Raw genomic sequence first — 22,650 nt, 5'->3', positions numbered from 1 at the left:
ATCTTACTAGTAATTTGCAGCCCAGAGATAAATATGTCTGATAGCAAATATGTGAGTGTAGAAGTAACCTCTCTGAGCTCCTGGGTGATTGATATCCTAACAATACATTTTGGCTGCACATTTAAGGGTTGGATCTTGCCCCTGAGAATATTGGCTCAAAGAAGCAATAACAGTGCGGTCAGTCAAAGCAATACTTTCCCTGGGAATTTTGTTACATGAGGAAGCAGAAGAACTTTAGCCTTCCTGTGTTTGTCAACATGATCTGCCTTCCAGCAGCTTTTTATATTTCTGTCCCATTAGATTTTTTCCTTCCCGCCCTCCTTATTTCTGTCTATTTTAATCATAATCAGTATTGTAATCATAGTCTTTCTACCTCATCCAAGATTCAAACACTGGTTGATTACATTATTTGGTAACTCCAGATGCATCAAGCAATAGTAGTAGGTGAAATTTGCTTTCCTAAAGTCCAGTGTAATGACCCAAATCGTTGCCACATACTTATTGTTTGCATCTGTGTGAGTTGCACCCTTCATTCATGGCATCTGTCTTCAAGATGTTTCGTTTGGAAGTTGCACAGGTGGTGTAAGAAAGGCTGGTGTGATGCTCAACCAACCTTCTGAAGCAAAATTGTCTTGGTGTTTCTATAACTAACCACAAGGGTGCGTTATGGTTGAAATGAGATGAATCACTCAATGGACCCGCTGCAAAGGCAGGGAGGTTTTTGGCTTCAGCACTTCAAGAGCAGGCCAGTATTTAAAACCTGTGTGGTAAGGATCATGGCCTTAGACCTGGCATTTCACAGTCATTATCTCAAACATTATGGGCCAGTGATAGATGAACAGTTTAAGTAATCCTGAACTCCTGTTCTTGCAATGCTTTCGTTGCGGACATTGTCTTGTTTTCTCCCTAGGCTAAACAGTATTCTCTGTGGTGGTAGATGAAGATCAAGATTTTCCTACAAGGCTGACAAAGATCCTCTATGGGAGCTGTATCAGCAGACCAGTTAGGAGGTCTCTGTATAGCCCTAGGAATTTGAGCTTCAGCTTTGCACTGCGGATTCTGGAGGTTGTTTCTAATCAATTCAGCTGCAAAAGGTCATTCAGACTGGGCAATCCAGAGGCAAACACCCAGGACTGCAGGCTGCATAACTCCTGCCCATGCTTTTGGCCACAGAAGCTGCAATGTCTCAGTACACCCAGCTGGTGGGCCATCTCTGATCATTTATCAGAGCTGCTGAGAGAAGCCTCTGGTCTGTGTTCTCACGCTGTACTAGAGCCCTAACCCAGATCCCGTGCTGTTATCATACTCTTTGTTGACTGTACTGTGCTTATCTAGAAAAAATGAAAAGAAAATGCCTAAAACTTCTAAGCAGACCAGCAGCAGCCTCCAACCCTACTGACTTTTGTAAATGTCCTGCTGAGGTGGTATTCTCATCTGTTATGTATGTTTTGTTTATAGAACACGCTGGAGCAATGCAGCGTTTGTGCAAAGCCCATCATGGAAAAGATCCTCCGAGCCACCGGGAAGGCCTATCATCCTCATTGCTTTACATGTGTGATGTGCCATCGCAGCCTGGATGGGATCCCCTTCACTGTGGATGCTGGTGGGAACATCCACTGCATCGAGGATTTCCATAAGTATGGCCCAAGCTGCTTTCAGTGGCTTTGCTTGTTGTCTTTCTGTTTTGTCTCTAAAATTCCTCCTTTGTGAGTGTCCAAAATTATCTGAACCCTCTGCCACTTCCTCCCAGGGTTCTTAAATAGTAGGCAGACCTTCCTCCAAGCAGGCACACCCTGACATACAAGATTAATTGGATAGGGGCTAGTGCTGCTTAATTTTGGTTTTGCTTAGATCTGAATTTATGAATAACCTTTGTGTTCCCCTGTTTTAAGCTCTCTGCATTTCCCTCTGCTTTCCCCTGCACTCAGCATGTGTACGTTTCTCCTCACTGCCTGTACCTGCACTTCCACATCGGCATCTCCCTGCTTCTTCCATTGAGCAATTAAGAGAGGTCTCGTACTGTTGCACTCTGCAGGTGTTTGCTTACCAGCTAGAGAGATCTAGGTGGCCACAGGATGCTCACAGCTCCTCTTGTTTCTAGTTGCTAATTAGTTTTTTAAAGCTGCTAAAAATACAGCCTTGTTTTTTTTTAATTTATAGTGAAACTGCTATTTAAAGTAAGTTGAAAGGTGTAGCTGCAAGTAGTTTCTGTCACTGCTGTGCTATCGCCCCCACCATCACAACTAATCTGGGGAAGACAGGTAGATATAATTAGAGCACAAATGTTTCCCCTGTATGGAAAAGACAGACACATTACACCCCTCAATTAAAAGAAGAAATCAATACTGACAAATGTGAGTTTACATCTCAACCATTTATCTCTTAATTTCTAAGGGGGTAGACTTAATTAGAGCCTCGTGACATCAGTGTGTGGGCCTGAAAGCTCAAAGAAGCAGGCTGACTTGACAGAAAGAGGCAGCCACAATCAACTGACATGTTAAAATCCAACATGAGGATGTTCCCTGTAGCTCCGATAGTCTGGGTTAATTGGCAGCTGCTGTGTTACCTTGCTTTTCTGTGCCAGCAGCTGTGTGTAAGGTAAGATTGGGAGCAAGAGCTGATGTTCCACATTGAAGCTTTCTGGCATTAAGTAGATCTGGACTTCAGGGCTCTGAGAGTGGGTAGTGGGAGGCTGTCAATCCAAGGAAAGGACACAGAATTGTTGAGTGAAAGATTGAGGGGAAGATGATGGGAATAGCACAAGACCTGTTGTGATACTCAGAATGTCTTTGGCCAGCCATGCATTTAGGAGCACTTTGGCCAGATCTATTTTAATTCATTGAATCTAGAATAGTTTGGGTTGGAAGGGACCTTTAGAAGGTCCACCCTCCCTGCAGTTGATCAGGGATAGCATGTTCTTCTGGTCTGGAAGCCAAGTGTACCTCCTCTTGAACAAAAGTATACCTGATGTTCCTGCTACTCCCTGAGCTTGGGCCCCACAGCAGCACATCCACATCCCCTGAAGTCTGCAGGAGTCATCTCTAGATCTTGGGAGTTAATATTTGGCACATAATTAATTACCCACAGTGGCCTGTACAGAGAAATGTTGAAGTATTTTTAAGCACCACATTTGAGCTAAATGGCACAAGGAAGTGCCTGCATGAAGCAGCATATAATTAACTGCGATTACAGCTCGGTCATATCATGATCCATTTAAGTTATTTTTCAGAGCACTCACTATAGCCACTGTTTAATTCATTTTTTTTCGTTAGATCGCAGCTACACAGACATCTTTCATCTGCTCCCAGTGAAATTAATATTTTTCTTTATTGCTAATACAGATAGATATTTTTTTTTCTTTTCTTTTCTTTTCTAAGCTAGTTAATTCTGAGGTGGTTCCTGTGCCAGGCTGGGTGGCAGAATCAATCTTTCCTGGGTGTTTCAGAAGAGGAGGGCCTTTGATCTCCTTGTGTTCTGATGTTTGCCATAAACGTTGCCCTCTGTTGCCCCATGGCCCGTGACCCCACCTCTCATTACATTGCAGGAGATTCTGCAGGCACAAGTTTCTTTTTTAGTGAGCAGAATTTGAAGTCAGGGAATTGGTACCCATAGGTTTTGAATCAAAACAGCAAATGATTCATCATAGGCTAAATGTTCTCAAGCATCCCCACCTGCCTGGGAGCAGAGATCGCCAGTTCCCGTCAGGAAACTGAGGGGATCAAAACCAGAGCTAATGCAGGATATACATGAATCAGCCAGAAAGGCATACGGTAGGCAATAAAAAGGGAAGAAGAAAGATCTGTGCTCCTCTTGATCCCTGAGCTGACCAAACCAGCTGGTTCAAGCCAGTTCCTTCTCAGAGTGAGTTGTTGTCACTGTACAACTCTGACTCAGCTTGACTGTGGAAGAGTGTTGGTGTCTCTGCATCCAGGCCTGTTCCCTTTTAAGCCTTGGCAATCCACTAATGGATAACTGAGAGTTGGTTTTAGCTAGAAAATGCAGTGAGTCAGAATTGCCCTGATGCTTCTTGTTTGAGAGTGAGCACAGCCAGGAGTGTGCTCCTGTGTGCATAAGGGGGATCAGAAGTTTAAAATAAATGGGATAAACCTCAACAAATTAGTGTAGTGTAAGGCAAATCTTTTTACCTTCTCTAGTAAGACTTTTTGCCCGTTTGTTCCAATCTGGCTTGCTGGCATAGTCAACAAAAACTTTCACTCTGAGTTTGAGGATGACTGCAACTGTCTCTTCTTTCTTCAGGAAGTTTGCACCGAGATGTTCCGTGTGTAAGGAGCCCATTATGCCAGCCCCAGGACAAGAGGAGACTGTACGCATTGTTGCCTTGGATCGTGACTTCCATGTCCAGTGTTACCGATGTGAGGTTAGTATTCTAATCGTGTGAAAGACAGAAAGCAAAGGTTGGCTTAATTTAATCACTGCCTCATGTAATACACATGACAGGCAGACCCTATTGTAACGCTGGCTCTACAATCAAATTACTTCATTGACTTCACTATGCAAGGAATTTTTCCTCATTTATATCAGTGCAAATGAGAAGAAAATCAGGTCCCTTGTTTATAACAGGTTCATTAGGAGAGCAAGAGAATGTGACTCGGGTAATTAGTGCTTAATATTTGAGAACATCATAAATTATAGCTTGGACACAAATGTTGCTCATGTTTATGTTCTTAAAATGAAAGCTAATGCATGTCAGAATTGGAGTGAGATTGTACAGGAAACTCAACATATGGCTCTGGGTTGAAGAATTTTAATGGACACATAAACATGATCATTCTTGTTTTGTGCAGTGCTTTTTGTGCAACTTTCCTGTTCAGTTTCATTTTGCACTTCATATAATTTTGATGGTAAGAATCTGAAGACAGAGAAGAAAAATCACCTTAAAGCAATTAACATGTGGGAACAGCTGTGTTAGGGAACCTCCAAGAATTATTCAATGCAAGTGTTGCTCGTTGGATAATACATCAGCCAGGTGGCAGAGTAAGAAAATGAGACCATATGTATTTTTTATCTCAGTTGCAGTTTTAATAACCTCAGCTGGAAAAGAGGATGGTGTAAGGCTTAAAGGTTCTCTGTTGAGACATGAAGCATCTGATTCACTTCTCAATATGACCTTGGCTTCCAGGCTACATATCAGCCCATTACTTAGGCCCAGTTTGTTAAAGACTCTGGGGCATTCTTATACTAGATTTTGTAGACCCTAATTCATCAGACAGCATGTCCCCATGTTGGCTGCTGAGATACCTGGGGTTCACACGTGTGGAATGTCAGAAGTAGATGCAATAGACAGCACTGTTAGCCTTGACCTCAGTTTGCCTCAACTATCTCACAAGGAACAATGATCATATTCCCCTTTCCACCACTTGCATATCAAGTGTTTTTGCATACACAGATATAGGATGAAGAGACGTGGCCATAATCCCCTCACCACAGCTACATCAGCAGCCTTTGGTGTCATGATTGCCTGATCACGCAGTAAGGGATAATTCCCAGTTTCCTAGCAGTTATACTTAGTCTTACATACTTAGAAGCTGAGGTCTCTGGAGGAAGTTTTGGTCCTTTCAATGGGGTTTCTATGAGCCTGTCTCAGTGACATCCTTCTTTCAGCCACCACCTCTTTGGGCCAATCGCAATGCAAACACAGGTGACAGTTTTGGTAAGGGGATACAGACAGGGAGTTTGCTTAGCTGTCACCCCTGGAATGGGTGCTACAGTTTTCTGGCATCAATTCTTCAAAGGAGATTACCTGTAGTCACATATTAGTACCAAAATTCCTTCCCAGTGATGCTTCTTTTTTATCCTTTTTGCATTAATAAATGTGTCTAAGTTTGACGCTTTCTCCAGTGCTGAAGAAACCTTTTCTTCCTCAGAAATGTGAAGGGAATAATCTGCTTTTATTTTCAATTGGATTAAATTCAGCAGAGAGCTCGGGATCCTATCTTCTCTGCAGCATTGTCTCTTATTAGGAAATGGCTAAATCATGAAAGACATCACGTACCTCATCTTCATGCTTTGGGCTGGATCCTGTTACAAGGTGGAGAGTAAAGGAAAAGTTTCTTTGACTAATAGATTCTTCAGTTAATCTTGTTCTTCTTTCTTATTTACTTTGCTCTTTCTGTTTGCCTATTTCTAGGACTGTGGTGGCCTCCTGTCTGAAGGGGACAATCAGGGCTGTTACCCTCTGGATGGGCACATCCTTTGCAAGACCTGCAACTCTGCTCGGATCCAGGCTTTGACTGCCAAGGCCAGCACTGATCTCTGAGTATCAACTGTGACCTGCCCCAGGATGCCTGTTGGGGAATATTGCACAAGTTTTGCATGAATTCTTTCCAGCCTAGGGTCTGAATGTGTTTAAAAAAAAAAAAAAAAAAAAAAGTAAAACTGGAAGGCCTTGGAACAAGAGGGCAGCTCAAGAGGACACGTTCAGACTGCCTATGATGGGCACCTGATTTAGATAAGACTTTTCAGGAGGGCAGCGAGTGAGTCAGGCCACCTGCTGTCTCTGCAGCTGATAGAGATAAGTGCTCAGAGCACCTAAGATATCTGCCTGTAAAAGGAAACCTGAGCATGATCTTAACTATATTTCTCTGTTTGATTCCTGTCTCTTGAGAAGTACATGAAGGTAGAAAGCAAAAGATGGCTGAACTAGTTCTTTCTCTCCCAAGTTATTTTGAGAACCTGACCAGCTCTCATTGAAGTCATAGGGAGTTTCCCTTTGACTTTAATAGGATCTGGATTGCCAGCAGAAGTAGCTCCACTGCCCTAGAAGGTGTGAGAGCAGACCCAGTGCTCCTCTCATCACAGCAGAAACAATGCAACTTCAGCTGTACTACAACTAAGAGTTTAGGTGTAACCTTGTATCCTTGGGACACAGATTTGTTATCTGTATCTTTTATTTGAGGCCCTTACTTGTCTCCATTCCCTTCCAGTTCAATATGGGTTTTTTTTCTTTTTCTTATGAAATTATATTTTACTATTGCATAAATTTATTCAGTAGTGATGCTTCCAGTTCACAATGTATGAGCAATCACAGAACGATGTGAGCTTGCATACACTATACACTACACACACACACACACACACACACTACACGCACACACAACGTGCTTTTGATTTACCAGAGGTATAAGCCAATCATGTCCGTTAGGAAGGTCTTTTAAGGCTGTGGGGCTGGAAACACATTTTTTTAAATCCCAGTGGTTAAAAAAAAAAAATTAAACGACTACATAGAACTGCACTGCAAAGTGATGCTCAAAAAAATCTTATGCCACTCTCTTGCACACCCCAGTCTGGTGGGACAACTGGCAGTGTTGGTTTCTGGGTAGATGTTTAAGCAATAGTCTTGTTCCATCTTCCGATGAGAGGATTATCCTTCAGCTGTAAGAGGGATTGAATCAGGTCTTGGGATATTGATTACTCTGATGTTAAGGTGCATGATCTGGAGTTCTTACTAAAAAAAATAAGGATCTTATTTCAACAACAGCAAAAAGGAACCTTCTAAAAAGATGCTGTTGTTCAGTTTTTATCTTAAGAAAGCTAAAGAAGGTATTAAACTCTTCCTTATGCCATTCTAAAAAGTAAGCATTTGTTTTACCTCCTTCATTTTCATCCCAGCTGCTCATAACTTCTCTCTGGTGAAATATCATTACAGAAGAGTGCTGGGCCAGCAGCAGCATTTTCATCTTCAGTCCAGAATTAATGTATATGCCAAGGTAAATAGAGGCTGGGCACAGACAATCTTTTTCTCTTATGGTGGTGGGGTTTTTTTCTTTCAGTTAGGTTAATTAAAAAAAAATTAAAAAATTAGAAATCCACAGCACTCTGAGCAGCTATAATATTCTTGTTCATGAAACCTGTAATAACTAAGGTGCAAATTACATACTGAGGGAGTAATTTTCATATCACTGAATTGACATTAATATCTTATTTGCAGATGTAATCAAAGAAAATACCTTTCTTTGCACTTAACAAATTAAGAAGCAAAACTGAAATGGTTGCACACTGATTGACCATGTAAGTGGCAAACTGGCAATTTTCAAGAGTAAGTTATACAAAATTTTTCATGCACCCACTGAGAAACAATAAGATTGTGGTGCTTTCATCTTTGTTCTTTATAACAGAAGCCTGATATAATTCTACCTACAAATGCTGAAAAGGTAGATGAGTTAGACTGATAGGAAACAAAGAGGAAAAAATGAGATACTCACTGCAGCTCCTGTAAATGGTGCATTTCCTTTCAGTTTAACACTAAACTTTATCAAAGAGCACTGTGAAATATAATAGCTTTAGCCATATACAGTAAATTCAGATAGAAAAGTACCAGTCTGAAATCTCTGTTCCTTACATGGTTTATGTGTTGGCAGACTTCACCAGTGTCAGGGAAGATTCCCAAAATTCGCAGCTCAGAATGAATCCTTCTTTGTAGAAGGGTGGCATCATTAAGCAAAAGAATCCGTTCTCTACCATAGTCTCTGTGCTGAAGCAGTTTGCCTTTTTGTACCAGATTTCTACCCTGGCCTTCCAGAATTTTACTGCCTCAGACATAAACAGATTTTTTTTCACTGTGACTTCTGCCAGATTCCATCTGGGCTCCTGCTCCCGGAACCGTGGCACGTAAGATACTTCAGAGCTTGCTTCTTTACATGCAGTCTGCAACACCACTGGTCAAAGAAACCTTGCAACTGTTGGGCAAATACAGTTTGAACTAACCTTACAAAAACAGGGGAGGTCAGAGCCGAGACTGCTAACACCATTGTATCCTTGTGGAGGATTTTATATCCCTGCAAGCACAGGGGAGGACATGATGCACTCAGGTGCAGAGTAAGCCCTTCATCAGGCAGCAAACATAGCTCTGATCTTCCTTATTAGTGTTACATCAAGTGGCTGATGAGACTCTCTTGAATAACACTGGAGTAATTAACGGAAATGAGCTATTGTGCTTTCCTGCAGAATGTGGCCAGACTAAGGAGGACCCAAGTCCAGAGCCTCTGGGCATTTTATGGCCTTACCATAGGCTGGACTTGGAGCAGCGCATATGGCTTCTTGTGTTCTGTCCTCTGCACGAGAGGGCTTCTTTCCAGCTTCCCAGGGTTGTTATGGGAATTAAACTAATCACAGATTGGCCCAAACTACTGATTTTTGGAGTTCTGTCTTCTCTTTCCAGAAAAGTTTGCTGGTATGTAGGTTTGGGATCCCAGCCCGTTTCAAAGCTAAGGGCCAGCCAGGAGATCTAGATCTGAATCCTCTGTGTTATTAGGGTTCTGTGGTGAGTTGGGCTGGTGTGCAGGGAGGTGAGAGCCAAACTTCTCAAGTTTTAAATACACCATGGATGGAAGATGTTTGACAAAGATTGAGTGGTGTTGATATTTTAGGTACTGTGGTTAATTTCTAGACCTGACACATCTGGGCAGTGGTAATATCATGCTTTTGTTTTCACCCCTGAAACACCAAAGCCATCTGCCTATTGGAAGGAGTAAGCATCCAAAGCACTCTTCTTTTTCTGTAATGCATGTGGGTTTGGCTTCTAAAATTGCTATAAATATATTCAGAAGATCTTGCATAAGTGTATATACGTCACAGAGGCTCTCATCACCCACATGTGTATGGAAATCTGCCCTCTGATGCTTTAGGTTTTAATGAGGAAATGCTGGTGGACTTATGTCCATTGCACTGCAACTAAGAACCACTGAGATATTGCTTCATCACAAGATTTATCACATATTTATAATATATCCTGGTTTATCTGTTCCAAAGAAGGAGTCTTTTTGCCAAAGAGACTGTGCTTTTCTTAAGGTGCACTTCCTAGCCATGGAAAAATTCACATTATCTGTGGCTCTGGTAATGTCCAAACTGTTCCTTTCAGAAAGAGTTGGAAGATCACACAGAGATTTCTGTTAAACTCTGCAGTTTTTGGTTATGCTGCTTTGGCTTTGTCTAGCATTTCTTGACGAGTAGGTCCCGATCCCATGGTTTGCATGGCCAGACAGGCCCAAGAGGGTCCAGGATCAGGTTCTAATTTAGAAAAATACTTAAGACTATGGAGTTTATTTAAGCACAAGCGTAAAGCCACTACATGGTGTGACATAAGCCATGGGTCTATAGTCATTAATATGAAACCGATCCTGTATCACCCAGTCATACAGATTTGATTTGTGTAGGATGTGGGCACAGTCAAATTTCTGTCAAATTACCCAGAATGTATGATACGCCCCCTGTGTAACCATTATGCCGACTTCAGGAGGACACCTGGTAGCTGATCCACCGGAACATTTGGACAACAGGAGGATGAGTTATTACAAGATCAGTGCTTCATGTTGAGTGGCTGTGGCACTTCCATATGTCACTAGTAGCCCTACAGCCAGATTTACGGTATCTTTGAACCATGGCTTTGAAACTGTCTGGTTAAACTTCCTCCAGAAGATTGGGTTGCCTTGGTTACAGCCCAGTCCTTAAGCATATCCCCAAGGCTAACACTAGTACTTTATGAATGGTTTTATTGTCACTTATTTTAATCATTGCCTGAACATTGCTTTTAAAAACAGAAAGCAACACCATTGCCTATCAGATAATGTACCTTTAATTGTGGTTCTATTTTTTCAATATTTTAATTCTTAGGTTTTTATCACAGCTGTGAAACACTTGGGTAATGACTTAATCATAGATGTATGGGAGTATCAAATTGTTTATCATAGTGAACTCTACATAATAGCATTCATTCATCCTGATGGGAGGAGCAAGACTTTCATGAGACACAGGCTTTAAGTTGACTTTCTGGCTATCAGCAAAATGTGGGTGAGAAGAAGGAGAAAAAAGTGTCTTTTAGAGAAATGGTGATTGTTGAAGAGAATATGCAACAAGTCATCCTGGAATCTCTTTGGATGTGTTACAGCTGCTGCCTGGCCATGATCACCTAAGCCTTGCTTAGGTTTGATAAGTGCTGATTCATTTTGATTTTGAGCAAGTCCAGCAGACAAGGGATAACAGGGCCCAAGTCCTTGAGAGAAATCCTGTGTCTTTGCCCTCCTTTGGTATCAGAGATAAATATTACGCACTTGGTGCTTCAGATGGCTCAGTAAGGATTTGAATTTCTAACTGTTTTCTATTGATACCTGGCTCCTGCAGTTGGTTCGTCTTGTTGGTTTGCTGTTTCTTCACGAGTTAGGTTGACTACGCCTTACACAGACTTCAATACTGTAAGTCAGGGCTATCGGAGAGAGTTGTGCTGAAGAATCACTGTGGTGAAACTCCCATGAGAAAACATTGATGATGGGAATTGAGGACTTGTTGCCAAAGGATAGCAGGAACTACTTAATGCTATCTAGAGATTAGGAAAGTACAAATGGAGAGAGAGCTGAGAACACTATTTCCAGTTAGATCTTGTCACAATTTTTACACTAAATTATGTGATGTCAGAAGGGCCATGCTTTAGCTGAGAAAGTCTCTTTTTCTGCAGTTTTGTCCGCAACATTTTTTTTCTTGCTTTTATGATTAAAACTGTATTGAATTTTTATCTGCATAGATTTCAGAATTGGTAACAAATATTTTCATTTCTCAAAAATATTTCCACTTTCTCGAAAAAAACAGGTTTTCTTTCTCAGTTTTTGTAATTCTTGGTTACTAACTAAAACTGAAGTTTCTGTGGTGATTTTGAAAACTTAGTTGGATAAAAATTCTACTTAAAAACAAACACACGTGTTTTGAAAAATGGTTCAGTATTGGACCTGGTGAAATAAAACAAGCTTTGAAACTTTTCACAAGATTTTTTTTTGTCCCTTTAACTAGTTTTTCTAACTTTGAACTCACTGTTTCCTTTGTTAGAACAATGCAAATAACGTGACTCTTCTTAAAATAACAGCGTTACTTCTGTTGGGTTCATTTTTCTTTCTCGTCTTAAAGCCATGGAGTGTCTGGCTATGGGGAATGCCAAGGTCTTTTTCTGTGGCAATTGCTGTTTTCTTCTTTGTGTTTTTTTTCCTCTGAAGTTGCTGAAGAATATAAGCACATTATGGCATCTGCTGTGAAGATCAAGAGATCCTAGTTGATCTCCCAGGCTTGGGAATGGCATTTCTTCCTAAACATTTCTAGAAATACTACCTGGCTTCCTTGGCATTTCAAGCTTGAATTTGCAGCCGTTAATTGTCCGACTTGTATTTGGAGCACGAGAGAGAGCAGACTTTAAGCTTGTGAAATTGTCACATTGACTCAGTATCTAAAAATCTGAGGAAAACCCATAACATCAGTAGGTTTCCTGGTGAATGTTGGGGAACAGCTTTCATTTCAGGCTGGAAATTTTCTTTTGTGATCTGAAAAAAAAACCTAAGCTCAAACGCTTGCAAGCCACTCTCACACACAGATGGAGGGTGGTTCTAGGGCTACAACTATGTAGAAATACAGGCTGAAATACTGAGCATTGCTACCTGAACCCGACTGGGCTTTATTCCTGGCTATGTGATCCCAGTCTCTTTGGTGTCGTGTTACATGTGGAAGCAATGGGGTTGATCAGTAGTATCAAGAGCACTCAGTTCAAACTTCTTTTTTTTGGTTTTTATTTTGTTCTTTGTTGATATTTCTTATCATACCTGGGTCTTTTAGAAAATGGAAAGAAACAGAAGCCCCAGGTGGTGGCATTTCCTTTACTTTTCCAGGGGTTACAGTCTCTTGCTGGATACATGACACTTAGGGTGTCTTTGCTTTTTTGCCTCTGACTCCCTTTGTCCGCAAGCAGCTCTCTTACCCGCTTTTTCCATTTGCTCAACGTGCACTCATCTTTGCAGTCAAGATGGTACGTTACTTACTTCAGCGAGTTCTTGTGAGTCTTAGCTAGTAGTTGGAAAAACTTTTCCACATCTTTAATCAAGTAGTTTTGTGCATCCGTAGTATCAGTGGCCTGCCACATGAATATCAAAGAAAATGATTATAATTATTGCTCTTAAAATGATTATGAAATAGTGCCTTACTTTTTCAGTCATGTTTAACCATGTAATTTAGAACCACATGATTGCAAGGATTTATCATGAAGAAATTTATTTGAAGGATAGTTTGTTTGTTTTAAAATATTTTTCTCCAAAAATGAATTTATTAGGTTTTTTTCCAGTTTTAGTCCTTTAATATGTTTGTGTAAAAGGCCAGCCAGAATTTGTATTCGTGAGAGACAGGTTCTATTTGGTCTTGTATGTAGAGCTTTCATTTTCTTTTATGTTCCTTCAGGAAAATTCCTCTCTGCCTGATTACTCATACTTCTATGTCTTTAAATGCAGGCTGACCACTAAAGGGTTTTTGTCATTTAATTTAGTGTGTGGTTTGCTGGGGAGGCATTGCACATTAATGCAGAATGTTAATGTTAATGCTAATTTTCATAGAAAAGACAAAATTAGAGTCTTTCGCTGTCTCCAGTGCAGTTTTGTTACTGTTTTACGTACAACACTAATATTAAGCCAGACTGTAAAGGCAAAATACTCAGAGTGACCTACTTCCATTCACCAGCAAGAACACTTTGTCAGCTGACTCCTGTTTGTTTGTTCATTTTTAAATGTTGGATTAGAGAACGAGCATCTCCTAAAGATGAAAGAAAACAGTGTTTTCATGTGCAGGAAATTTGGGGTTGCAGTAAAGAATATTTTCTTTGTGAATTTGGATGTCATGGTGTTTTAAGCTCCTGCCTGGAGCCTAAATCAATTTGGCCTCTCATCCAGTTCATCTCACTAGCGCTCCTAAAAGGCTGCAGCCCTGCAAAAGCTCGTGCAGCATTTTTGGCTGCCTTCCCTTGCTCCCATTTGGTACATATTTGCACAATTTAACTGAGCTTTTCTTTCTGCTGAAGGTCAGATGCATGCAATACGAAACACTAAACTTTATAAACAAGCAAAGCCATTTCAACCACAGCATTTTGGACTAGAGCGGATTTTTAGGTGGCGCACTGTCTGCTGGCCTTTGGAGGGGGGATCCTGAGACTACATTGGACTGGAACAGGATGCAAAGCCACAAGCCTTGGTTTTTTTAATAAACTACTTACTGTAATCCAGCTACACAGTTTGAGCCTCACACTTCAGAAGAAGCTTCCAGCAGCAATGCACATACAGGCACTTTCCCTCTTGCAGAAAGCGAAACTTTCCCAACCTGAGTAAATTTAACCTATTGCATAAGATGCTGGAAGTTTGGGTTTTGTTGTTTTTTTTTTTTTTCCTTGGGATTCTCACTGTAACCTCTGTGTGCAGAGGAGGAATAGCTTTTCTTTTCCCCTCTTTTTTTTTTTTTGACAAGATGTTGCATATTGATGAGCTAGCATTTCAAAGGTCCGTGGGGCTTGGGAATGTATTAAGAATCTCTGAAGTTTAATATTCACCATGTTTTAAATATTCAGAAGGAAAAATCTGCATAAAATGGCTTTTGATAAATACGTTCTAGGGGTTCTTTCTTGCTATCTTATGCAAGCGTTGTGGGGATTGTGGCTGTGCCAGTTTTGTTCCAAAGTGCCTTTTGTTTTAGATTATCAGGATCATTTTGATCCCATTTGTGTGGCCAGTGCTTGTCATGAAGTCTTTTGTGGTTTCTACTAGAACTGTTCAGCAGGCAGGTGGATGCATCAAGGCAAAGGCACAGCTGAGGATTGTAACCCTGAGTGTCTGCTTAATTGCTCCCCTCCTTATGACATCTGGGCACCTGCAGCCTCTATCTGTGCCTGCTTTCCACGTTGCAGGTTGGGATTTGCTCAGCGGTCAGGCCGGGCTGAGATCTTTCTGTAAAGGTGCTCCCTTCCAGTTGGGATTTGAGGATTGAGAGGGCAAGATCCTGGGTGCAGGAGCAAAGTGCCATTCAGTGTGTCTCTGACACGGCAGTTTCTCTTTCCTTCGAAGTCCCTATTTGGTAAGAGTCTAAGTGGCAAGGGAAGTGCTTTTAGGAGAAATCCTCCCTTGGCAATGCCCTCTGTCCCATGCTGTTGAAAATCCAATTGAAGCCTTAGATGAGGAGGATCAGTTATGGACTGCAAGCACGCAGCTATTTTACTGTATTATTAACTGTCGTTTGCCTTACCCTTGATGCCCCAGGGTGCGTACCATGGTGTGCAGGACAGCTTCTTTGGTCCTGCTCACACACAGCCTTGACTTTGTCCCCCCAGTCCCTGTCGAATCAGCGCCTGGTGCTTGTTCTCAGGACTGCTCTGGCTTGGGCCAAGGGCATCTCATACTTCTATACAAAAGATGGTGCTTTCAGGTTTTCACTTACAAATAATGAAGCCTTTTCAAACTCACTTTTCCCTTCTCATGTATTCCTGACAGAAGCAGATTTTAAATATTTCACAGCATTCTTCTTTCTTCTTCTTTTTTTTGCCAGGTGCCTTGGAAACGTTGTCAGATTACGATCAGGGTGGTAGGGAGGGAAGAGTTCAGGATCGATTTCCTTTCCTTCTTGATTGCATGGTGTACGTTTGCAAAGAGGTTTTTTCCTTTTTTCTTTTCTTTTTTTTTTTGTTGTTTTGTTTTCAGTCTTACAAAACAAATGCCTTCAGTTTATGCAGAGAAAGATTGTCTATGATTAGAGCTAATCCAGGATGGCAGGATTGGACCCCCACAGTGAAAGCTAGAAAAGTGATTGCAAAAGTATTCTGTTTCTCCTTTATTAATTACACAGGAAGTTTCCACCGAAGGCTCATGTAGCACAACTGGCCTATGTAATAAGTAGCAGGGCCTGTAATTACAGTCTGTCTTCTGATCCTATCTGTGCTCTGGCTTTCTAGGCACCACAGTTCTATTTACATTTGTGTCTTTGTCACCTTTTAAATTTTTGATTGGTCACTAAGGGAAGTAGAACACAGGCTGTGAGCCCTGCAGGGGTGCAGCGAGTCTAAACGAGGGAGTTGTCCTCCTCAGGTATCTGCCTGATTTGGGAAATGGAACCGAGCATGAGGAACCAGAGGGATTTTTACTAGCTGTGCAGTGGAGGGAGAGGGCTGTGTGCCAACTGGGTATCTTTCAAGATCTTGGAGTCTTTGTAGGACTGGAAATTTGAATCTTTTACTGGTCTTAACTAGCGTACTCTCCTGTGAAGGAGTTTATATATCAGCATATCTTTGCTCAGAACAGTTTCTACAGGATTTGACCTTTCTTCTCTGCAAGATTCAGGGATTTATTGTTGCAAAGAGGTTCTTCCACATATGTCATGAGGAGGGAGATGGCTTTTGGCATCATGCAGAGAAGACAGGGTAGAAATCCTGGTGGCAATGTGTAAAGCAAGAGTAACTTGAGTGGAAGGGGGAAGGCAGTGATTTACATGTGGTTCAATACCATGTTCACCAGCTTTGAGCACCAGCAGTAACAGTCTCAAGCAGATCATCTCATTGAGGTGACGGTCCTGAGATCTAGAGGTAGGTAAATGGGCTCACCTGTGAAAGTGTTTGGTGCACGTCGCTCTGGCAATAATCTCTTTTGAAAAATGTGCACTAAAGTTCGAGTAAAACTACAGGATGGTGCCCTGCAGTCTTTTTCTTCAAGGCATACTCCCAGTGCTATGTTTGATCAAGGGGAATGAAAGCCATTGTGCAAATACTATACTCTATGCAAAAAAAAATGTTAACAATCCACTGCAGATACTTTTAATGTCCATTAAACTGCTTTCTAAATTGTCCCTTTTCTGCAGCTTGTGCTGTTATCTAATTATTTTTTCTGACTTCTGGGTTTTTTTTAAAAAACCCTCAATTATTTTTTAATTTTTTTTAACTTTACTTCTAAGAAAGTTGACGCTTTAAAGGAAAAAAAAAAAAACTTACTTTCAAACACGGGGTTTTCAGGCTTCTAAATTAATAATTTCTACACCTGACCCAGTTCCTGCAGCTGCCAAAAAAGAAAAGAGAAAGCTATTTAAATTTCTCATAGAACCATTTATCTCTTAAAATATGCCAAGGCAATTTGAGGTGGGGGTGGAGACTCAGCTATTTATCTCAGCAGCTTGATTTTTCTCTTTATGTTTCTAACTGTCAGGGGAAAAAAAAACGGTAGGAAGCTATTCTTGGGCTATTATTGATGTATTGTGTTGCTATTATGCAGGATGTCTGCTTTGCTATATACGGAAGGACATTAATAATAGCCATCTCTCCTGCCCCCACCCTTGGTTCCTCTTTGGGAAGATATGGTTTAAAGTGGAGCATCTGCCATGTTCAAATTGCTGCTTCCTCCTCCCCTTACCCCATTTTGTTCCCAAACTAGTTTTGGGAACAAGGCTAAGGGAATAAGGAGACAGACTACATTTGCCATTTTTCTGCCTACTTGTATGGTTGCTCCAGGCAAGTCATTTCTGTGCCGTGTACCTGTCGACCCTCTTCCTTCCCATATATTGCCTCTCCTTTCATTTTAATTTCATCAGTGGAAACAAACAAACAAACAAACATTTCTCGCTCCCTTTTTCTCACAGGGGCTGGCTGGTAGAACGGACTCAGCAACAGACTCTGATTTGCTATTACCCAGCGTTTCATATTCAGAGATGTTAGTTTCATTATTTCCCATAAGTAGGAAAATGTATTCCCTTTCCCGTCCTTTCTACCCCAGGTTTAAAACATTGTTATGAAACTTTAAAGGGTCCATCAGCTTGTTTAAATGCTTGTTTTATTTTTGGAAGCAGAATGTACGGCAAACAGGAATAGTTTGATGTTTAAAAAATAGTCCCGCTTCAGCATTCCCCTGAAGTGCGGGAAGTCCTGTCTCCACAGGTCTGTGCCAGCAGCGTGACAGCCCAGAGAGCAAGGCCGACTTGAATAAGAAAAAGAACTGCCTTGCCCCATTTCATCTCTGAGAAGAGAGGGGTGAAAATAATAAACATTGCAAAAGATAAAGGACATAATTGCTCTCATTTATTTATTTTTTTTAATGGTTGGTCCTACCTCCAGTGCTAATTTTGTTCCATAGAAGCTTTGCTTATTCAACATTTCTGGTAGTCAGGACCATGTGTTTTTTCATGGTGTCTTTATTTTTACTCATTGTTTGTTGTGTCTTACTCTGGGCTCTGTATGGTATGGAACAGTTCTGGTTTGCACACTGAATTTAAACAAAGTTAGGAGCCCCGTCTAGGAACGTTCACCTAGAATTTAGACTGGGAAATGCAATCAGAATATTTTCTAGTTCTGATATAGGGAGGTTTTCCAAATATGAATTCTAGATGGGAAGAATGCCTTCATTTGGGAAAGTGCTCAGACTTCAAAATGAAAGGGAGATGGCCATTCAGTGTAGTTTCTTGTTGCTCTTGCTGTCTTCCTTGGCAGTGGCCAAGGAGGAAAATGCCACACTGTTCCTTAAACTAGAACCAGAGCCCAGCATCTCCTCTGTAGACTTTTGCTCCAGCTTCAGCCGCCACACTGCTGCAGCACGTGAACGAGGAAGCTCTGCTGACAAAGCGGGGTCCGCCTCGTCCTCTCCATAACCAGAGCTGGTGGGTCTGTGTCTAGGGCTTGATCCTGCTTTCCTTGTGCAAGTATTTTGCCAGAAATGGGTTTTCTCTCTGCCATTTGCTATGGGATTGTGTGCAATGATTAGAATTTGCAGGGAGGGAGGAGAAGATCCTGTTCCAATTAGGCTGCTTTTGTGCTAATGTTTCATTCAGGGCTGTATGAGATAAGAGCAGTTTGCACTGAAATGCACAGCCAGAGGTTGTGGTTTTCGTTTCAACTATGTTGAGATGGTACCCATTGAAAATACAGAACTGGGGCACTTTTTACATCTGCCAGTGCTTTACTGACAACTCTGTATGGCTTGGAAACCCATTTTGGTTTGGCAAATGGACATTTTCTGCCTTGTCACCTGAGCCTGATCTATCTCTTTGCTTTATCCACCTAAAAAGTGTATTTCTAATGTGCCTATTGCCTAACTATCTAAGCACATGACAAACATCTAAGTTTGTCACCAGAAAGCTCAAGAGTAAGCTGTTAACAGAGCTGCCTTTACAAAAAAAAAGTGTTCCACTTTTTTCACTATGTGCCTTTTCAGAGATCTGTGGTCCTCGCTTATCGGCAGCAGAGAAATAGACCTAGTGCCGAGCAGGGATGGGGGTACTACGAGAATGTTATAGAAGAGAAGCAAGAGGCTAATTTTGAGCATCTGTTCTCCTTTGGGATAAGCAAAGTAATAGCTTATATCATCAGTACTGCATGTTGTCTTGCTTAACACACCTCATTGCCTGGTAGGCAACTATTCAGTAACGGAGGTACTTGGGTATATCTCCTCAAATGCCTCTATCTTATCAGAACTCCAGAGTCATTCGTATCTGGAGATTTTATTCGCTTAGTATTGTCTCACATAAGCTCTCCATTATTCGTATTTATATAATGTCAAAAGAGAAAATTTGAAGGTGAAATGAAGATTGGGTGTTTGCTTGGTGCTACTGTATTAAAAAGACTGATATGTTCTCACTTTCGATCCCCCAAATCATGTTTTAGGAAACTTTTCCTTCCTGTCTCAGAGAGGGAATGCAAGGTGTATTGGAAATGCAGCAAAGGCAAAGGGTTGTTGTTTTGATGCTCAGTACTGCGCCACTGTGGCCTCCTCTGCTGTCCTTCTGGAGAGCGGGGACCAAATATTGGTAGAGGTACGGGCAGAGCAAAGTCATGTTTGGAGTTTCTTATGATATTGGTAGATAAGATCTGCCTTGGTGAGACTTCGACTTCCTTAAGAGCCCTATAGTTTTCCAGCTTTTGTTTTGGGTCAACAGAGAGTCTGGTGGGCAGTGTCCAGTTAGTCAAATGAGAAACCAAGAGTACTAATTCTGCAGTTTTGATAACAGCATTTTCTAGGTCAGAACAAACAGCAGAGGTTTGTTGTGTTTCAGAGCCTAATCGCTCACGCTGGCTTTACCTGTGGACTGATACAAAGAGGTCTGAACTATACATGGGTCAGTCCAGAAGGATTCATCTTTGATAAATGTCCCATGGCAAATCCCCCAAGGGCTGGGAGATTGACTTAGCTCTTTCAAACTGCAAGGAGGAAATGCCCCCAGGGATGTATTTGTCTTGTGTAGCTGCTATGCTTTGGCCTTTCCCTGCCAACTGTAGACAAGTCTGTTCTAGGGTTCACCAGGATGGTGTTTATTGGATACGACGTAATTCATAGTGGATAAGTAGGCCAGGTTTGAGGTGGTGTTTCAGCTTTATGGTAGCCCTTGAGATAGAGGAGGATTTGCATCATTTCCTTTGTTGCAGTTGGGAGGGGAGCGTGACTGGCCACGCTTCTCCTTGTTCTGCACCAGCAGACAGAGGCTCCCAGTGGTACGGGAAGCATCTTCCTTTTAAATGTGAATCACTAGCCCAGGTATCTGAGCAAGAAAGGGGCACAAGGAGGCATTCCCTATATGAGGGCTGCCTTCTGTTGCACACGCAGTGCCCTCAGATCCTTATGAAGTAACATTACTTGAGCTTTCAGGACTGGTCTCCTAGATGTTAGAGCTTGGGGGTACCAGAGTTTTATCACTTGCTGAGCACAAGCACTACCTGAGTCTGCGAAGGGCCCAATCCTGCTGCCATTGGAGTTTTCATGAATCCTGCAAGCTGCTGAGCTGCTGAGTAGCCTCCTCACTGAACCCATCAGGCGATTTGGCTCCTTAGTTGACTGCTTTCACAGGGCATGGAGGGCACTCTGGAAATGCAGTCAGCACTTTGCAGGATTGGTCCGCAAGGTAATATATGAAGTTTTTTTCCTCCGGTAACTTTTGTGCATGAATTAAACTCATTTATTCCAGTTTGTTCTGAGGACAGATGCAGCATATCCACATTTTCTATATTTATAAATATATATAGATATATATTTTTGTTCTCAGCTAGTTACTTCTTCTAAATTGCAATTTTCAGAGCAACCGGCATATATTTTTTATTCAACACGTAAAATAACTTTTTACAATAAGAAAATGAAAGCTGTTTTAAGCATGTGTTTTCTGTATTTTTATTATGCATTATCCAATTATATTGAGATGTATTTTCCTCTTTGCTCTGCTCTTTCAGTTGTTATCCTTTTTATCAGTTATGCTTTTCTAATGTTTTGTAAGGGAAAATAAATATGCAAAATTGCCAGATGCCTTTTTCTTTGCAGAAGAAGTATCACAAATGCTTTTTTATTATATTGTACCAATCCAATAAACTCTTTATAAATTTCATTGTTGTTGCTAGTGTGTGAAATTATTTTTTTCAAGTTGAATGGTATTTACTTTCTCCCAACTTCCACCTACAATTATGCTTCATAGCCTCCATCTCTCTTTCTCTTTTGGGTCCAAAATTTCATTGTGTGGCTTCTCAACGTACTTAATTCAAGAGCCTCTTTACTGTTGGGTGAAGTAAGGGTGCTAGACATAAGTCACAAGAGAGGTTCACTGTACTGGCCATCTGTGGATGAATTCTGTGTTGTTCTTAAAAATGTGTGCCTGTGCAGTGAAGAGCACTCCATTCTTAAATCATGAAGTAATCTGCAGAGGTGGGTTATATGCAGAGGTCACCCACGAGTATTCTCAAATTTGAGTTGTGACGGGGTGACAGCCGATCCAAGCAACTTGCTTTGTAGCTGATCGGAGGAACATTATTCAAACTGTTATGGGGGGAGCAGAAAGAAGTGTGTTTTGCAAAGCCTGTCTCTCCTAGGAAGTTGTTTCTAGACTGTCGTTGCAGTAAATAATCAGGATTGTTCCTGGTCCAGTCCAATCTGCTTCAAAAATACCGCTGATCACCACGCAGCCTGACCTTCACCTCTCCTGTCAGAGAACCTGGTACTGCACTGAACCCTTACTGAACTGCAACACCTTCCCTGACTGCAACACCTCAAGTGATAGAGAATCCAGCATATCCTGGTAAGCTTTTCCAATGACCATTTCTTACCTGCTAAATATCTGCACCTTGCTTATAGACTCTGTTTTTCTACCCTCTCTATCCTTAGACCTTTTATTAAAAGCCCTTTACTCTCAGAGATCTTCTCTTGTGCAGTGCACAGAGCACTTCAAGGTGGGATTCATCTTGATGAACTTTAGCAGCCTGGAAGTCAGCTTTGTTGTCCAAGGTAGCCTTCTAATCAGTTGAGAAGATCTGTCATCTTTTCTGCAGGTGAGCATCTGAAACAGGATTGTTTTGTCCTTAAGGGTTAAATGAGATTTATATCGTCCTCCATTCATATCAAGAAAAGTAGTTTTCTTGAAACATTTTCTTTTCACAGACTTGTAGCGAGATCCCGAGACACGCAATAACAACTTAACCCATTCCCTGTTTTTCACTCCCAACAAAATCTTGCCTAGTATCCCCTTGAAGACATCTGCAAATGGAGGTCTCACAACCTCCCTTGGCAGTTCATTTTATAGCAGCGTTGTCTTCAGCCTTGAACAGTCTTTCCTACTGTCCGGACTGAATATTCTTGGCTGAAAATTAAATCTCACACTTTCTTTCCACCTCCAGTGAACATGAAGGACTCTTTAGTAGGGTACGTATTGTCAGGGGATCCTTTGTTAGCCATGGAGGAGGCATAAGCAGCAGCTTCAGTCCCAGCTCCTCCTCTCCTGCCCCAGAGGACTTTAGGAAGGGCCTGTGTTCTCCCTCAGGAAAGGACAGAATCTGCAACTTGTTCCTACAGAACACAGGATTCTGACAGGCTTTGTCTTGGCAGTAAAAAAGAGTGTGATGGTGTAGGC

The 22,650-nt window shown here is 41.5% G+C and overlaps 1 protein-coding gene across 21 annotated transcripts in view; it reads left to right on the top strand.

The window, feature by feature from the left end:
- LPP (LIM domain containing preferred translocation partner in lipoma) overlaps positions 1–21,138 on the top strand; it is a 340,056-nt gene extending 318,918 nt beyond the window's left edge. For all 21 annotated transcript variants that reach the window (XM_054075104.1, XM_054075101.1, XM_054075093.1 and 18 more), the window contains 3 exons: positions 1,459–1,637; positions 4,258–4,378; positions 6,149–21,138. In XM_054075104.1, coding sequence (XP_053931079.1) covers positions 1,459–1,637; positions 4,258–4,378; positions 6,149–6,277 — 429 coding nt within the window. In that variant the 3' untranslated portion in view covers positions 6,278–21,138. The remainder of the gene's footprint in view (positions 1–1,458; positions 1,638–4,257; positions 4,379–6,148) is intronic.
- The last annotated feature ends 1,512 nt before the right edge of the window (positions 21,139–22,650 follow it).

This window comes from Cuculus canorus, chromosome 9, assembly GCF_017976375.1.
Source record: "Cuculus canorus isolate bCucCan1 chromosome 9, bCucCan1.pri, whole genome shotgun sequence".
NCBI classification, from domain to species: Eukaryota; Metazoa; Chordata; class Aves; order Cuculiformes; family Cuculidae; genus Cuculus; species Cuculus canorus.
This window is presented reverse-complemented; position numbering and strand designations above follow the sequence as displayed.